General features: G+C 40.5%; 1 protein-coding gene across 1 annotated transcript in view; it reads left to right on the top strand.

Annotated features, from left to right (window-relative positions):
• Positions 1 to 18888, top strand: part of rdgA (retinal degeneration A) — a 243246-nt gene that overhangs the window by 178139 nt on the left and 46219 nt on the right. The window contains exons 14-15 of the mRNA XM_071670254.1: positions 1113 to 1203; positions 5113 to 5257. Of these exons, the coding sequence (XP_071526355.1) occupies positions 1113 to 1203; positions 5113 to 5257 (236 nt within the window). The remainder of the gene's footprint in view (positions 1 to 1112; positions 1204 to 5112; positions 5258 to 18888) is intronic.

Raw genomic sequence — 18888 nt, 5'->3', positions numbered from 1 at the left:
TCCTGGGAGCCTTGAAGAATGTATGGAAGTCGAGAACATAATCTCGGAAAGCAAAAATGGCTATGTTTGAAGGAATAGTGGTTCCAACAATGTTGTATGGTTGTGAGGCGTGGGCTATGGATAGAGTTGTGCGCAGGAGGGTGGATGTGCTGGAAATGAGATGTTTGAGGACAATGTGTGGTGTGAGGTGGTTTGATTAAGTAACGTAAGGGTAAGAGAGATGTGTGGAAATAAAAAGAGCGTGGTTGAGAGAGCAGAAGAGGGTGTTTTGAAATGGTTTGGGCACATGGAGAGAATGAGTGCGGAAAGATTGACCAAGAGGATATATGTGTTGGAGGTGGAGGGAACGAGGAGAAGTGGGAGACCAAATTGGAGGTGGAAAGATGGAGTGAAAAAGATTTTGTGTGATCGGGGCCTGAACATGCAGGAGGGTGAAAGGAGGGCAAGGAATAGAGTGAATTGGATCGATGTGGTATACCAGGGTTGACGTGCTGTCAGTGGATTGAATCAGGGCATGTGAAGCGTCTGGGGTAAACCATGGAAAGCTGCGTGTGTGGACGTGTATGTATATACATGTGTATGGGGGTGGGTTGGGCCATTTCTTTCGTCTGTTTCCTTGCGCTACCTCGCAAACGCGGGAGTTAGCGACAAAGCAAAAAAAAAATATATATATATATATATTTATATGTATATATATATTTTTTTTATGTTGAAGGCTCCAGACAAAAGTCCACATCAAAGCAGGTGCTTAATTGAAATAAAGAGAGAATTATATAAAAAAAAGAAAAGACAAGGGAAAGTATTTACAGATTTTGGAGGAAGTGAAAAACCTCTTTTGAAATTTGCTAGGGCAGATAAAAAGATTCTTTGCTAGTCAAAGAAAAAACTGGAATTGTTTTACCTTAGTGTTCTCTCAAAATCAGTTTTGCTAGCATTTGTTTGTGGGTACTGTGATTAGAGGACCAACAGAAAGATGAGAGAACAACTTAAATGTTTAATCTGTACACTGAACACATCATGGTGTTTTGGACATGTTATACGCAAGTTGCCAGGTTATCATACTCAATACTCTGGTATACATGTTTTTTCTAACGGTGTCCATATTCCGGCAGGTGAGGAAGCATATCAACCGGATGATGGAAGAGACCACCTATAAGGGCCGCTCTACCAGGCCGCTTTCTGACAGCTGGTGCTTCCTGGACTGTGAGTACTAACTGCCACCATCATCATTACTTTCACCTTAACCACATTACTTCTCATTGAGGATGAAAACATATCAAAAATGATGAAAATAGCCAATGCAATCACAAAACTGGTATGGATAACTTGGATAATCAAAAAAGTAACTTGCCATAAGGAAAATGTACAAAAGAAATTTAAGTCAAGAGAAAACAATGAAAATCTTAAGGAACTGGTGAAAATTTTCATAAGAATTAAAAAAAGAAAGAATATAAGTAGTACAATCTATCTATCTGTATCTCTGACACCTGTTTCCTTTGGGAATTCCCTTGAGGGGATGGCCACAGCTAAAGTCTCCATAACTGGTGAACTCCAGTGCTGCTTCTTAGCCTTTGGTGCCTCACCCTTAACAGGCCACTGGCAGAGGGCAACTCTGGCACTGTTTTCAGAAGCTCCTACCAAATATTCCCACCAACCGCTATTACTTAATGTGTCTACCTTATGTTCTAGCCTACTATTTCTACCTAATGCTCCTAGCTAGTGTTCCTATCTGCTACTACAGCCTAATGACCCTACCTGAAGTTCCTAAGTACTATCTATTACTTCTACTGTTTTGCCAAAAGACATGGCCAATTCATAGCTCTCTGCAGAAAAATCTAAACAAAGAATGAGTTTTGTGAGTTAAGTGTTGCCAAGTGTTATGTATGACATGGAGAGATTGTTTGTTTGTGGACAGAATGTCAGCAGTCTATGTGTGGGTAAGGCAAAAAGAAAAGACAACTACTTGGGTCAAATGAGTGCAACTTGACAAGCACTGAATTGCGAGTTTACTATGCAGCCATCACTAATCCTCCCGATACCTAGCGAGACAGTATTGGTGATACACCTCCCTTGCTGGTGGCTGCCTACCAGCTACTAACCTACAGTACAACTACTTATAACTGAACATGGAGATATAAATGATGACAAGGAAATAGCCTTCATGCTGAATAATTCCTTCAGCTATGTATACAGAGTTAGAGAAGCATCATTCATACCTAAACCACAAATGTATTTTGAGGGTCTGATAATGAAATATCAAATGTAATATAATTTGCAAGTTACAAAGTACTAAAACACTTAGGCCAAATTGACTGTCCCTGATAACTTAGACCTAAGATTCTTTGGGGAGATTAGATGGCTACTAATACATTTCCCATAACCAGAATATTATCCCTAACAAAAGGTGAGGTACCTAAAGACTGAAAATTGGCTAACATAACCCCTATATATAAGAAAGATAATAAGAAATGTACCTTAAGTATCTACCTATTTAACCTTGTATCAGTTTTAGGTTAAATGGTAGAAAGAGTAATGGGAGACAGAAGTATAAGATTTCTGGATCATGAATGAATATCAGACAACAAGTTTATCTTTCACTGCAAAAGATCTTGTGCAACAAAGTTGCTAGAATTTTCCAATATTACATATGACAAGTGGGACTTAAAAGTTCCCTCTTATGTAATTCCAAAATATTCAATGAATTGCTAACAAAATATTAAATAACTAAAGAGTAAAACTTTGCACACATCACCCTTTATATAAGAAAGAAGATAAGATGTATATGTACCTCAAATTACTGCCCAGTTAGCCTCATGTTAGCTTTGGGTAAAGTGATGGAAACTTTACTAGGAGACAGAACTGTAAAATCTTTTGATCATTAATTAATATCTGACAATAAGCTTGGCTTTCACAACAAAAGATGTTTTGCAACAGATGTACTAGAAGTTTTCATTGTTATGTATGACAGCGTGGACTCAAAAGTATCCCATGATGTAAGAGACTTTAAAATGGCTTTTATCAACTACACAAGAGACTGTTATGCAATCAACCCTTTCTCTTTTGCTGCTTTAGATGTTTAGTCTGCTCTCATTGGGGAAATTTCATCAAGCTAAAAAAATGTATATTAATTTTTCATTCTTACCTTTTATAAGAAGTTTTTATGAGAAAAAAATCTTATATATCAGTATAGTAGCATAATATTATGATATCTATATGCTATCAGTCTATCTATCTGTATCTTTGATGCCTGTTCCCAACTGAAACTCCCTCAAAAGGGTGGCCATGGCAATAGAGTCTCCATAAGAGTGAACTTCAGTGCTGCTTCTTAGACCACCTGTGACATAGGGAAATAGAGTGGAAGATCACTGGAGGGAGAGAAATGGTGGAAGAATGTATTGAATGTTGTATGTGAAGGAAGCATGTAAAGACAGGAATAGGTGGAGACTCTTTTGCCATCCCCCTGAAGGGAGTTCTCACAGGGAATAGTCATCGGAGACAGAAATGGATCGATAATTACATTACATTTTGCTTGCATGTAATATTTATTTCTAGCTACACATCATATTTAATTTCTAGACCCACATTTCATTTTATGTTTGGTTACTAGACATTAGCATACTGATGAACTAAGACTACTGTATATCTTTTTATAGTACAGGTACACCACTGAATTTCCAGTAACTGATGGTTCAGCACGTCCTAAATTTAGTCCAGACAAAATTGCATGAGGGAACTTGAAATTACCACGGCCACCAGACTAGTTTACTGGGTGGCCACAGATGGTGTGTGTAGGGCGTGCTTATTTACATTCTTTACACTGCGCCCGTTGGTGGTGATACTGCAATTTGTGAGCTACTTAGCTTATTTTGCTTAAATTTAACCCTAGCTATGGCTTCTTAGACATATGAGAGTGTTAGTTGTGGTGTCAAACGTAAACACCAGTTCATATTGATCCAAGACCAAGTAGAACTGTTGAAAATAATGGACCATGGTGTTTTGGTGCGTAAGCTGTGTGACATCTACAGTGTTGGTTCTTCAATTGTTTATGATATAAAGAAGCAAAGGGAGAAAATATTGAAATTCTATGCCGACAGTGATTCCAAGAAGCAAATGATCATTAGAAAAACTATGAAAATAGGTAAGAGTACTGAGCATGATCTAGTGATGATGGAATGGTTTCGACAGCATCAGAGTGATGGAGTGGACTTGTCAGGTAATATGATAATGGACCAGGCTAAGTTGTTCCATAAAAAACTTAAATTACAACATGAGCATGACTATTGTGAAGAGTGGCTTCAAAGATTCAAGAAGCATCATGTAATTTCCATGAATAAAGTGTGCAGAGAAAAGCGGTCTGCAAACCATGAAGGAGCTGCTGAGTATGTGGATGAATTTGCGAAACTCCTAGCTGACGAGCACCTCAGTCCTGAGCAGGTGTATAATGCAGACGAAACTGCATTATTCTGGCGATGCACACCTAGGAAAACACTAACAACAGAAGACGAAGAAGACCCCACAGGATTCAAACAATTTAAGGACAGACTTACCATCTTAGGGTGTTCAGACATTTAATATTTGTTTGATTTAAATTTCTAGCAGTCCATGGTATACTTTAGACACATGGGAGATGTATGATTAATGGGTTAGAGGTGTGTTGATGAATTATTATTATGTCACCACGGTTGGTGTGGCAAAATGCTTAATCCAGCAAGGCCTTATAATAAACCAAGAGTGCTGGAAAATTGGTGGTGTACCTGTACATAGAAAGTAGTTGCTGATGAAAGTTATTGAATATTACTTTTTGTTTCTCATGTACCTCTTCACTAAATGATGTGGAGAATTGAGTCAAAGACCTTTTGTTGTTTGCTTTAGAGTTGATAAAAGATCATTTGTTCATAGAGAATTTGATAATGTATTACATTACTCAAGGAGAATGGATAGTGCTTGCTAGATCAAGTTAGCATCCAAAAGGTTGTAAGTTGACATCTAATTTGGTAAAGGTTTTAGTGTTGGCAGCAACCATTTTTAAGAAGAGCCAGTTGAAGTAATGAAGCTAAAACTAGGTGATAATGTCAAGTTTCCTTCCCTTATATCATACATATCTTTTTTCAGCATGCACAGCAGAGAGGTTTTTCCGCATTGACCGAGCCCAGGAGCACCTTCACTATGTAACAGACATATGCACTGAGGACCTGTATGTGTTAGACCCGGAGCTCACTGACCCCACCAGTGTCAGTGGTGTGAGAGGGGATGTGAGGTGAGGTGCCATGGTCAGAGTTTGTAGTACTGAGCAGGTGGTCATGAGGTGAAGGGAGAAAGAGAGAGCCCAGATTCAAGAAAGAGATTTGGCCAAATGGTAAAGGTTGGGATCAAAGACTGTTGTGGATTTACATCTCTTACCCAGGTCACTGCGTGACTTGTTTAAGGTTTTAATTCTTTCTAGGCTGCAGTGGGTAATGATATTAAGACTAAATTCACACATTTTTGTGTTAAACAGCCAACAGAGAGTAAACTGTCAGATGATGCTCAACTAATTTTTACCAAGCTAAGGTGATACCATGAATACAGTTGTATTATTAAGACAAAGTACATGGCAGAGTTACTTATATGATAGTACATCATTCCAGATTTGGGATCATCTACCAAGATCATATTATTTATATATAATTGTCTATTACACTTGATTACCGTTTCCTGCATCAGCAAGGTAGCACCAGGAAACAGACAAAGAAGGACCCATCCATTTATGCATATACATATACATACATATTGGAAGAGATCACAGTTGAGCGTGTGATCAACTAATTTAATTTCTTACCACAGTCACTTGTTTACCAAATGGCATCCTAGACACATCTCTTCATTGTATATCAACTGACTGTTATATTTTTTCTTGTATCTCCCCCTGATGATGTGATCATTACACAAAAGTGCACTGGGGAACTTATTATGTTTCATTTCCCTATGGTAAGAAATAAGTACATACATATACATATCAACATATACATATATACACACATATACATTTACGCATGTGTATATATTCATACCTACTCGCCTTCATCCATTCCTGGCGCCACCCCGCCACACAGGAAACAGCATTGCCACCCCCTGCATCAGCTCTAGGTTGAAAACCTGGGGAAAAGGTATATGAATAGCACAAGTATGAAGGGAATACACTCACTTGATTGCACTTCCCAGTGTTTTACATGAAAGCACATAACTGAAAATACAACTTTTTTTTCTGTAGTGATGTTTTAGATGAAGAAATATATAATAGACATTTTAACCAGACCTTAAATAAATCAGCATTACTTGGTAAAGGGAACCTCACCAGCAGTCAAATTTCGACTGATCTATGGTGGTGGTGTGAGATACCTAAGGCATCCTCATTCAGCAATTTCACATAAGTTTGTCATTTGCCCTTCTGCAGTTACATCAAGGAAGATATAGCAGTAGACCATTAAGTGTAGTTGAAGTTCAAGAGTATATTTCATAGCAATGAGAAGTCAGTGATCCAAATGATGATCTATATCATAAAAACATACATAGCTCTGATATTGAGGAACTGAATATGTGTCACATTATGAACTAAATGTAGAAGATACTCTTTTTATACTTTTTTGCCATTCTTCACATTTGCAAGGAAGCATCAGGAACAGGTGAATAAGCCAATGTGGAAAAGTCCTTAATTGGCTCCTAAGCCTGCTCATTTTGGAAAGTAATGATACAGAAGGGAAGGATTTTAAGCCTGCCCACTTATTGATCCTCTTATTCACATTTTGTGACATGCAGGTTCATGGGTAGTGTTACTATTCCCCCATTCCCCATCGAAATTTATATATCTTTCTATCTCTCCATATATCTGATGCCTATCCCCTCCAGGACCTCCCAACAAGGGGGTATCCCAATCCTTACAAGCCTCCCTTGCATACATGATTCCACACATTCTTCTGCCTTTTCTCTCCCACCAGTACTCTACTTGTTTATTTCCCCATGACACAGGTGGTCTTCCTTTCACACCAACTTCTTTCATCGTACTATCATTCACTCTTCCCATTAACTCCCCGTCTTGTACTCTTTGCAGATGCCTAGACCACCACAAAGTATTATGTTTCAACCACTCTACCACTCCACAGTACATTACCTTTCCATTCTCTGCCATACCACATCTGTTTAGTCATACCATGTGTGGAAAGAGAGGTGACGGTTTGGGAGGGCAAAAATAGGATATATTTCAAGATACAGTATGGAAAATGGGGTATGTCTTTGAAATAAAACATTTGAGGACAGTATGTGATGTGAGGAGGGATCATTAAGTAAGTAATGATAGGGTAAGAGTGAGGTTTTGAAAATGCTGAAGAGGGTTTGCTGAAATAGTTAGGACACATGGACAGAATGAGTGAGGAGAGGTTAACAAAATTGATATATGTGTCAGAAGTGAAAGGAATAGAGAAAAAGGGAGATGAAAGTGGGGATAGAAGGATGGAGTAAATAAGATTTTGAGTGTTTGGAGCCTGAGCATGTATGAGGATGGAAGGCATGCTTGGGGCAGAGTGAATTGGAGTGTTGCTGTATATAGGTGGCATGTGCTGTCAGTGGACTGAACCAGGGCATTTGATGCAGCTTGGGGAAATTACAAAATGGTCTTTGGGTCTTAGTTTTGGATATGGGGCTGTGGTTTTGGTGCATTACACATGACATCTAGAAAATGGATGTGAACAAATGAAGCTTTTGATTTGTCTGTCCCTGGCACTACCTCACTAATTTGAGAAACACCTAATAAGTTTGATAAGCATGTAACCAAGATAAAGAAAGGAGAGATAGGTAGTATGTTTGAGGAAAGAAACCTGGATGTTCTGGCTCTGAGTGAAGCAAAGCTCAAGGGTAAAGGGGAAGAGTGGTTTAGGAAAGTCTTAGGAGTAAAGTTAGAGGTTGGTGAGAGGACAAGAGCTAAGGAGGGGGTTGCACTATTCCTGAAGCAGGAGTTGTGGGGGTATGTGTTAGAGTGTAAGAAAGTAAACTCTAGGTAGATGTGGGTAAATCTGAAAGTGGATGGAGAGAAATGGGTGATTATTGGTGCTTATGCATGTGATCATGAGAAGAAAGATCATGAGAGGCAAGTGTTTTGGGAGTAGCTGAGGGAGTGTGTCAGCTGCTACAATGCATGAGACAGGGTTTCAGTGATGGGTGATTTTAATGCGAAAGTGAGTAATGTAGCAGTTGAGGGTATAATTGGCGTTGATGGGGTATTCAGTGTTGTAAATGGAAATGGTGAAGAGCGTGTGGATTTGTGTGCTGAAAAAGGACTGGTGACTGGGAATACCTGGTTTAAAAGAGAGATATACAGAAGTATATGTATGTGAGTTGGAGAGATGGTCAGGGGGTATTATTGGATAACATGTTAATTGATAGGCAGAGAAAGGGGAGAAAGAATACTTCCCACGTATTCCCTGCGTGTCGTAGAAGGCGACTCAAAGGGAAGGGAGCGGGGGGCTGGAAATCCTCCCCTCTCGTTTTTTTTTCAATTTTCCAAAAGAAGGAACAGAGAAGGGGGCCAGGTGAGGATATTCCCTCAAAGGCCCAGTCCTCTGTTCTTAACGCTACCTCGCTATCGCGGGAAATGGCGAATAGTATTATTATTTTTTCATTATACTTTGTCGCTGTCTCCCGCGTTTGCGAGGTAGCGCAAGGAAACAGACGAAAGAAATGGCCCAACCACCCCCCCCATACACATGTATATACATACGTCCACACACGCAAATATACATACCTACACAGCTTTCCATGGTTTACCCCAGACACTTCACATGCCCTGCTTCAATCCACTGACAGCACGTCAACCCCGGTATACCACATCGCTCCAATTCACTCTATTCCTTGCCCTCCTTTCACCCTCCTGCATGTTCAGGCCCCGATCACACAAAATCTTTTTCACTCCATCTTTCCACCTCCAATTTGGTCTCCCTCTTCTCCTTGTTCCCTCCACCTCCGACACATATATCCTCTTGGTCAATCTTTCCTCACTCATCCTCTCCATGTGCCCAAACCACTTCAAAACACCCTCTTCTGCTCTCTCAACCACGCTCTTTTTATTTCCACACATCTCTCTTACCCTTACGTTACTCACTCGATCAAACCACCTCACACCACACATTGTCCTCAAACATCTCATTTCCAGCACATCCATCCTCCTGCGCACAACTCTATCCATAGCCCACGCCTCGCAACCATACAACATTGTTGGAACCACTATTCCTTCAAACATACCCATTTTTGCTTTCCGAGATAACGTTCTCGACTTCCACACATTCTTCAAGGCCCCCAGGATTTTCGCCCCCTCCCCCACCCTATGATCCACTTCCGCTTCCATGGTTCCATCCGCTGCCAGATCCACTCCCAGATATCTAAAACACTTCACTTCCTCCAGTTTTTCTCCATTCAAACTCACCTCCCAATTGACTTGACCCTCAACCCTACTGTACCTAATAACCTTGCTCTTATTCACATTTACTCTTAACTTTCTTCGAATAGTATGAAAGGAAAAAAATATATATATATTTATTTATTTTGCTTTGTTGCTGTCTCCCGCGTTAGCGAGGTAGCGCAAGGAAACAGATGAAAGAATGGCCCAGCCCACCCACATACACATGTATATACATACATACATACATATATATTTTGACTTTCTAAAAGGGGAAACAGAAGGAGTCACGCGGGGAGTGCTCATCCTCCTCGAAGGCTCAGATTGGGGTGTCTAAATGTGTGTGGATGTAACCAATATGAGAAAAAAGGAAAGATAGGTAGTATGTTTGAGAAAAGAAACCTGGATGTTTTGGCTCTGAGTGAAACGAAGCTCGAGGGTAGGGGGGAAGAGTGGTTTGGGAATGTCTTGGGAGTAAAATCAGGAGTTAGTGAGAGGACAAGAGCAAGGGAAGGAGTAGCACTACTCCTGAAACAGGAGTTGTGGGAGTATGTGATAGAGTGTAAGAAAGTAAACTCTAGATTGATATGGGTAAAACTGAAAGTTGATGGAGAGAGATGGATGATTATTGGTGCATATGCACCTGGGCATGAGAAGAAAGATCATGAGAGGCAAGTGTTTTAGGAGCAGCTGAATGAGTGTGTTAGTAGTTTTGATGCATGAGACCGGGTTATAGTGATGGGTGATTTGAATGCAAAGATGAGTAATGTGGCTGTTGAGGGAATAATTGGTATACATGGGGTGTTCAGTGTTGTAAATGGAAATGGTGAAGAGCTTGTAGATTTATGTGCTGAAAAAGGACTGGTGATTGGGAATACCTGATTTAAAAAGAGAGATATATACATAAGTATACGTATGTAAGCAGGAGAGATGGCCAGAGAGTATTATTGGATTACATGTTAATTGTATAGGCACGCGAAGGACAGACTTTTGGATGTTAATGTGCTGAGAGGTGCAACTGGAGGGATGTCTGATCGTTATCTTGTGGAGGCGAAGATTTTTGGAGGTTTTCAGAAAAGAAGAGAGAATGTTGGGGTGAAGAGAGTGGTGAGAGTAAGTGAGCTTGGGAAGGAGACTTGTGTGAGGAAGTACCAGGAGAGACTGAATACAGAATGGGAAAAGGTGAGAACAAAGGAGGTAAGGGAGTGGGGGAAGAATGGGATGTATTTAGGGGAGCAGTGATGGCTTGTGCAAAAGATGCTTGTGGCATAAGAAGCGTGGGAGGTGGACAGATTAGAAAGGGTAGTGAGTGGTGGGATGAAGAAGTAAGAGTATTAGTGAAAGAGAGGAGAGAGGCATTTGGACGATTTTTGCAGGGAAATAATGCAAATGAGTGGGAGATGTATAAAAGAAGCAGGAGGTCAAGAGAAAGGAGCAAGAGGTGAAAAAGAGGGCGAATGAGAGTTGGGGTGAGAGAGTATCATTAAATTTTAGGGAGAATAAGAAGATGTTTTGGAAGGAGGTAAATAAAGTGCATAAGACAAGGGAGCAAATGGGAACTTCAGTGAAGGGGGCTAATGGGGAGGTAATAACAAGTAGTGGTGATGTGAAAAGGAGATAGAATGAGTATTTTGAAGGTCTGTTGAATGTGTTTGATGATAGGGTGGTAGATATATGGTGTTTTGGTCGAGGTGGTGTGCAAAGTGAGAGGGTTAGGGAAATTCATTTGGTAAACAGAGAAGAGGTAGTAAAAGCTTCGCGGAAGATAAAAGCTGGCAAGGCAGCGGGTTTGGATGGTATTGCAGTTGAATTTATTAAAAAAGGGGGTGACTGTATTGTTGACTGGTTGGTAAGGTTATCTAATGTGTGTATGACTCATGGTGAGGTGCCTGAGGATTGGCGGAATGCATGAATAGTGCCATTGTGCAGAGGCAAAGGGGATAAAGGTGAGTGTTCAAATTACAGAGGCATAAGTTTGTTGAGTATTCCTAGGAAATTATATGGGAGGGTATTGATTGAGAGGGTGAAGGCATGTACAGAGCATCAGATTGGGGAAGAGCAGTGTGGTTTCAGAAGTGGTAGAGGATGTGTGGATCAGGTGTTTGCTTTGAAGAATGTGAAAAATACTTAGAAAAGCAAATGGATTTGTATGTAACATTTATGGATCTGGAGAAGGCATATGATAGAGTTGATAGAGATGCTGTGTGGAAGGTATTAAGAATATATGGTGTGGGAGGCAAGTTGTTAGAAGCAGTGAAAAGTTTTTATCGAGGATGTAAGGCATGTGTACGTGTAGGAAGAGAGAAAAAGTGATTGGTTCTCAGTGAATGTAGGTTTGCGGCAGGGGTGTGTGATGTCTCCATGGTTGTTTAATTTGTTTAAGGATGGGGTTGTTAGGGAGGTGAATGCAAGAGTTTTGGAAAGAGGGGCAAGTATGCAGTCTGTTGTGGATGATAGAGCTTGGGAAGTGGGTAAGTTGTTGTTCGCTGATGATACAGTGCTGGTTGCTGATTCATGTGAGAAACTGCAGAAGCTGGTGACTGAGTTTGGTAAAGTGTGTGAAAGAAGAAAGTTGAGATTAATGTGAATAAGAGCAAGGTTATTAGGTACAGTAGGGTTGAGGGTCAAGTCAATTGGGAGGTAAGTTTAAATGGCGAAAAACTGGAGGAAGTGAAGTGTTTTAGATATTTGGGAGTGGATTTGGCAGTGGATGGCACCATGGAAGCGGAAGTGAATCATAGGGTGGGGAAGGGGGCGAAATTTCTGGGAGCGTTGAAGAATGTGTGGAAGTCAAGAACATTATCTCGGAAAGCAAAAATGGGTATGTTTGATGGAATAGCGGTTCCAACAATGTTATATGGTTGCGAGGCATCTGCTATGGATAGAGTTGTGCGCAGGAGGGTGGATGTGCTGGAAATGAGATGTTTGAGGACAATATGTGGTGTGAGGTAGTTTGATCGAGTAGGTAATAATAGGGTAAGAGAGGTGTGTGGTAATAAAAAGAGTGTGGTTGAGAGAGCAGAAGAGGGTGTTTTGAAATGGTTTGGTCACATGGAGAGAATGATTGAGGAAAGATTGACCAAGAGAATATATGTGTCATAGGTGGAGGGAACGAGGAGAAGTGGGAGACCAAATTGGAGGTGGAAAGATGGAGGGAAAAAGATTTTGAGTGATTGGGGCCTGAACGTGCAGGCGGGTGAAAGGCGTGCAAGGAATAGAGTGAATTGGAACGATGTGGTATACCGTGGTCGGCGTGCTGTCAGTGGATTGAACCAGGGCATGTGAAGCATCTGGGGTAAACCATGGAAAGTTATGTGGGGCCTGGATGTGGAAAGGGAGTTGTGGTTTCGTTGCATTATTACATGACAGCTAGAGACTGAGTGTGAACGAATGTGGCCTTTTTTGTCTTTTCCTAGAGCTACCTTGCACACATGAGGGGGGGGGGGTTTGTTATTTCATGTGTGGCGAGGTGGCGATGGGAATGAATAAGGACAGACAGTATGAATTATGTACATGTGTACATATGTATATGTCTTTGTGTGTATATATATATATACGTTGAGATGTATACGTATGTATATTTGCGTGTGTGGATGTGTATGTATATACATGAGTATGTGGGTGGGTTGGGTCATTCTTTCGTCTGTTTCCTTGCGCTACCTCGCTAACGTGGGAGACAGCGACAAAACAAAATATACAATATATTTAATGAATATATAAATAAATTATATATATATATATATATATATATATATATATATATATATATATATATATATATACTGGAAAGGATCACAATTTTGCGCGTGATCAAGATTTTCTCATGAGTTCATGGGGAAAATGAAACACGACAAGTTCCCAAGTGCACTTTCGTGTAATAACCACATTATCAGGGGAGACACAAGAGAGAAATATAACAGTCAGTTGATAGACATCGAAGAGACAAGTAGGTAATAATAGGGTAAGAGAGATGTGTGGTAATAAAAAGTGTGTGGTTGAGAGAGCAGAAGAGGGTGTTTTGAAATGGTTTGGTCACATGGAGAGAATGATTGAGGAAAGATTGACCAAGAGCATATATGTGTCATAGGTGGAGGGAACGAGAAGTGGGAGACCAAATTGGAGGTGGAAAGATGGAGGGAAAAAGATTTCGAGTGATTGGGGCCTGAACATGCAGGCGGGTGAAAGGCGTGCAAGGAATAGAGTGAATTGTAACGATGTGGTATACCGTGGTCGGCGTGCTGTCAGTGGATTGAACCAGGGCATGTGAAGCGTCTGGGGTAAACCATGGAAAGTTGTGTGGGGCCTGGATGTGGAAAGGGAGTTGTGGTTTCCGTGCATTATTACATGACAGCTAGAGACTGAGTGTGAACGAATGTGGCCTTTGTTGTCTTTTCCTAGTGCTACCTCGCACACATGAGGGGGGGGGGAGGTTGTTATTTCATGTGTGGCGAGGTGGCGATGGGAATGAATAAGGACAGACAGTATGAATTATGTACATGTGTACATATGTATATGTCTTTGTGTGTATATATATGTATACGTTGAGATGTATACTTATGTATATTTGCGTGTGTGGACGTGTATGTATATACATGAGTATGTGGGTGGGTTGGGTCATTCTTTCGTCTGTTTCCTTGCGCTACCTCGCTAACGCGGGAGACAGCGACAAAGCAAAATATACAATATATTTAATGAATATATAAATAAATTATATATATATATATATATATATATATATATATATATATATATATATATATATATATATACTGGAAAGGATCACAATTTTGCGCGAGATCAAGATTTTCTCATTAGTTCATGGGGAAAATGAAACATGACACGTTCCCAAGTGCACTTTTGTGCAATAACCACATTATCAGGGGAGACACAAGAGAGAAATATAAGTCAGTTGATAGACATCGAAGAGACGAAGCTAGGACGCCATTTAGTAAACATGCCATTGTCCAAGACAGACAACGAGCATTCATAACCTTATCATTTTACAAATTTTAACAATAATGTTATCTAATTTGTAAAGACTATTACTAATATTATTAAGATTATAATTCTTTGTGTATTTAATAATAGAAGATTTAATGATTTTTCTCGTGGTAATAGAGTTAGAGTTAATAACTGAGATGGCATTACTCCAGTCAATACAATGATCATAGTTTTTACTTGATTAAACAAGGCATTTGATTCTTATACTATATATAGTATAAGAACGAAACAAGAATCAAATGCCTTGTTTAATCACGTTAAAAACTTTGATCATTGTATTGAGTGGAGTAATGCCATTTCAGTTATTAACTCTAACCACGAAAAAATATCATTGAAATTTCTATTATTATATACACAAAGAATTATAATACTAATATTAGTGATGGTCTATACAAAATAGATAACTTTATTGTTGATAAAATTTGTAAAATGATAAGGTTATGAACGCTCGTTGTCTGTCTTGGACAATCGCATGTTTACCAAATGGCGTCCTAGTTCGTCTCTTCGATGTATACCAACTGACATTGTTATATTTCTCTCTTGTGACTCCCTTGATGATGTGATTATTACACGAAAGTGCACTTGGGAACTTGTCGTGTCTTTTTTCCCCGTGGACTCATAGGAAAATCATGATTATGCGCAAAATTGTGATCCTTTCCAGTATATATTTATTTATTTATTTATTTATTTATTTTGCTTTGTCGCTGTCTCCCGCGTTAGCGAGGTAGCGCAAGGAAACAGACGAAGGAATGGCCCAACCCACCCACATACACATGTATATACATACACGTCCACACACGCAAATATACATACCTATACATCTCAATGTGTACATATATATACACACACAGACATATATATACACATGTACATAATTCATGCTGTCTGCCTTTATTTATTCCCATCGCCACCTCGCCACACATGGAATAACAATACCCTCCCCCACATGTGTGCGAGGTAGCGCTAGGAAAAGACAACTAAGGCCCCATTCGTTCACATTCAGTCTCTAACTGTCATGTAATAATGCACCGAAACCACAGCTCCCTTTCCACATCCAGGCCACACAGAACTTTCCATAGTTTACCACAGCCGCTTCACATGCCCTGGTTGAATCCATTGACAGCACGTCGACCCCGGTATACCACATCGTTCCAATTCACTCTATTCCTTGCACGTCTTTCACCCTCCTGCATGTTCAGGCCCCGATCACTCAAAATCTTTTTCCCTCCATCTTTCCACCTCCAATTTGGTCTCCCACTTCTCCTCGTTCCCTCCACCTCTAACACATATATCCTCTTAGTCAATCTTTCCTCACTCATTCTCTCCATGTGACCAAACAATTTCAAAAACCCTCTTCTGCTCTCTCAACCACACTTTTTATTTCCACACATCTCTCTTGCCCTATTATTACTTACCCGATCAAACCACCTCACACCACATATTGTCCTCAAACATCTTATTTCCAGCACATCCATCCTCCAGCGCAAAACTCTATCCATAGCCCACACCTTGCAACCATACAACATCGTTGGAGCCACTATTCCTTCAAACGTACTCATTTTTGCTTTCCGAGATAATGTTCTCGACTTCCAAACATTCTTCAAGGCTCCCAGAATTTTCGCCCCCTCCCCCACCCTATGATTCACTTCCGCTTCCATGGTTCCATCCGCTGCCAAATCCACTCCCAGATATCTAAAACACTTTACTTCCTCCAGTTTTTCTCCATTCAAACATACCTCCCAATTGACTTGACCCTCAACCCTACTGCACCTAATAACCTTGCTCTTATTCACATTTACTCTCAACTTTCTTCTTTCACACACTTTACCAAACTCAGTCACCAGCTTCTGCAGTTTCTCACCTGAATCAGCCACCAGCGCTGTATCATCAGCGAACAACAACTGACTCACTTCCCAAGCTCTCTCACCCACAACAAACTGCATACTTGCCCCTCTTTCCAAAACTCTTGCATTCACCTCCCTAACAACCCCATCCATAAACAAATTAAACAACCCTGGAGACATCACACACCCCTGCCGCAAACCTACATTCACTGAGAACCAGTCCCTTTCCTCTCTTCCTACATGTACACATGCCTAACAGTCTCGACAAAATCTTTTCACTGCTTCTAACAACTTGCCTCCCACACCATATATTCTTAATACCTTCCACAGAGCATCTCTATCAACTCTATCATATGCCTTCTCTAGATCCATAAATGCTACATACAAATCCGTTTGCTTTTCTAAGTATTTTTCACATACATTCTTCAAAGGAAACACCTGATCCACACATCCTCTACCACTTCTGAAACCACACCTATTCCCCAATCTGATGCTCTGTACATGCCTTCACCCTCTCAATCGATACCCTCCCATATAATTTACCAGGAATACTCAACAAACTTTTATATATATATATATATATATATATATATATATATATATCCTGGGAGCCTTGAAGAATGTGTGGAAGTCGAGAACATTATCTCGGAAAGCAAAAATGGGTATGTTTGAAGGAATAGTGGTTCCAACAATGTTGTATGGTTGCGAGGCGTGGGCTATGGATAGAGTTGTGCGCAGGAGGATGGATGTGCTGGAAATGAGACGTTTGAGGACAATGTGTGGTGTGAGGTGGTTTGATCGAGTAAGTAACGTAAGGGTAAAAGAGATGTGTGGAAATAAAAAGAGCGTGGTTGAGAGAGCAGAAGAGGGTGTTTTGAAATGGTTTGGGCACATGGAGAGAATGAGTGAGGAAAGAGTGTCCAAGAGGATATATGTGTCGGAGGTGGAGGGAACGAGGAGAAGTGGGAGACCAAATTGGAGGTGGAAAGATGGAGTGAAAAAGATTTTGTGTGATCGGGGCCTGAACATGCAGGAGGGTGAAAGGAGGGCAAGGAATAGAGTGAATTGGATCGATGTGGTATACCGGGGTTGACGTGCTGTCAGTGGGTTGAATCAGGGCATGTGAAGCGTCTGGGGTAAACCATGGAAAGCTGTGTAGGTATGTATATTTGCGTGTGTGGACGTATGTATATACATGTGTATGGGGGTGGGTTGGGCCATTTCTTTCGTCTGTTTCCTTGCGCTACCTCAAACGCAGGAGACAGCGACAAAGCAGAAAAAAAAATATATATATATATATAAAATCATTATATATATTAAATTCATTTATATTATTTATTTTTATTAAAAAGTGGGTGACTGTATTGTTGACTGGTTGGTAAGGGTATTTAATGTATGTATGACTCATGGTGAGGTGCCTGAGGATTGGCGGAATGCGTGCATAGTGCCATTGTACAAAGGCAAAGGGGATAAGAATGAGTGCTCAAATTACAGAGGTATAAGTTTGTTGAGTATTCCTGGTAAATTATATGGGAGGGTATTGATTGAGAGGGTGAAGGCATGTACAGAGCATCAGATTGGGGAAGAGCAGTGTGGTTTCAGAAGTGGTAGAGGATGTGTGGATCAGGTGTTTGCTTTGAAGAATGTATGTGAAAAATACTTAGAAAAGCAAATGGATTTGTATGTAGCATTTATGGTTCTGGAGAAGGCATATGATAGAGTTGATAGAGATGCTCTGTGGAAGGTATTAAGAATATATGGTGTGGGAGGCAAGTTGTTAGAAGCAGTGAAAAGTTTTTATCGAGGATGTAAGGCATGTGTACGTGTAGGAAGAGAGGAAAGTGATTAGTTCTCAGTGAATGTAGGTTTGAGGCAGGGGTGTGTGATGTCTCCATGGTTGTTTAATTTGTTTATGGATGGGGTTGTTAGGGAGGTGAATGCAAGAGTTTTGGAAAGAGGGGCAAGTATGAAGTCTGTTGTGGATGAGAGAGCTTGGGAAGTGAGTCAGTTGTTGTTCGCTGATGATATAGCGCTGGTGGCTGATTCATGTAAGAAACTGCAGAAGCTGGTGACTGAGTTTGGTAAAGTGTGTGAAAGAAGAAAGTTAAGAGTAAATGTGAATAAGAGCAAGGTTATTAGGTACAGTAGGGTTGAGGGTGAAGTCAATTGGGAGGTAAGTTTGAATGGAGAAAAACTGGAGGAAGTAAAGTGTTTTAGATATTTGGGAGTGGATCTGGCAGCGGATGGAACCATGGAAGCGGAAGTGAATCATAGGGTGGGGGAGGGGGCGAAAATCCTGGGAGCCTTGAAGAATGTGTGGAAGTCGAGAACATAATCTCGGAAAGCAAAAATCGGTATGTTTGAAGGAATAGTGGTTCCAACAATGTTGTATGGTTGCGAGCCATGTGCTATGGATAGAGTTGTGCGCATGAGGGTGGATGTGCTGGAAATGAGATGTTTGAGGACAATGTGTGGTGTGAGGTGGTTTGATCAAGTAAGCAATGTAAGGGTAAGAGAGATGAGTGGAAATAAAAAGAGCGTGGTTGAGAGAGCAGAAGAGGGTGTTTTGAAATGGTTTGGGCACATGGAGAGAATGAGCGAGGAAAGATTGACCAAGAG

Source organism: Panulirus ornatus, chromosome 15 (assembly GCF_036320965.1).
Source record: "Panulirus ornatus isolate Po-2019 chromosome 15, ASM3632096v1, whole genome shotgun sequence".
In the NCBI taxonomy this organism is placed as follows: Eukaryota; Metazoa; Arthropoda; class Malacostraca; order Decapoda; family Palinuridae; genus Panulirus; species Panulirus ornatus.
This window is presented reverse-complemented; position numbering and strand designations above follow the sequence as displayed.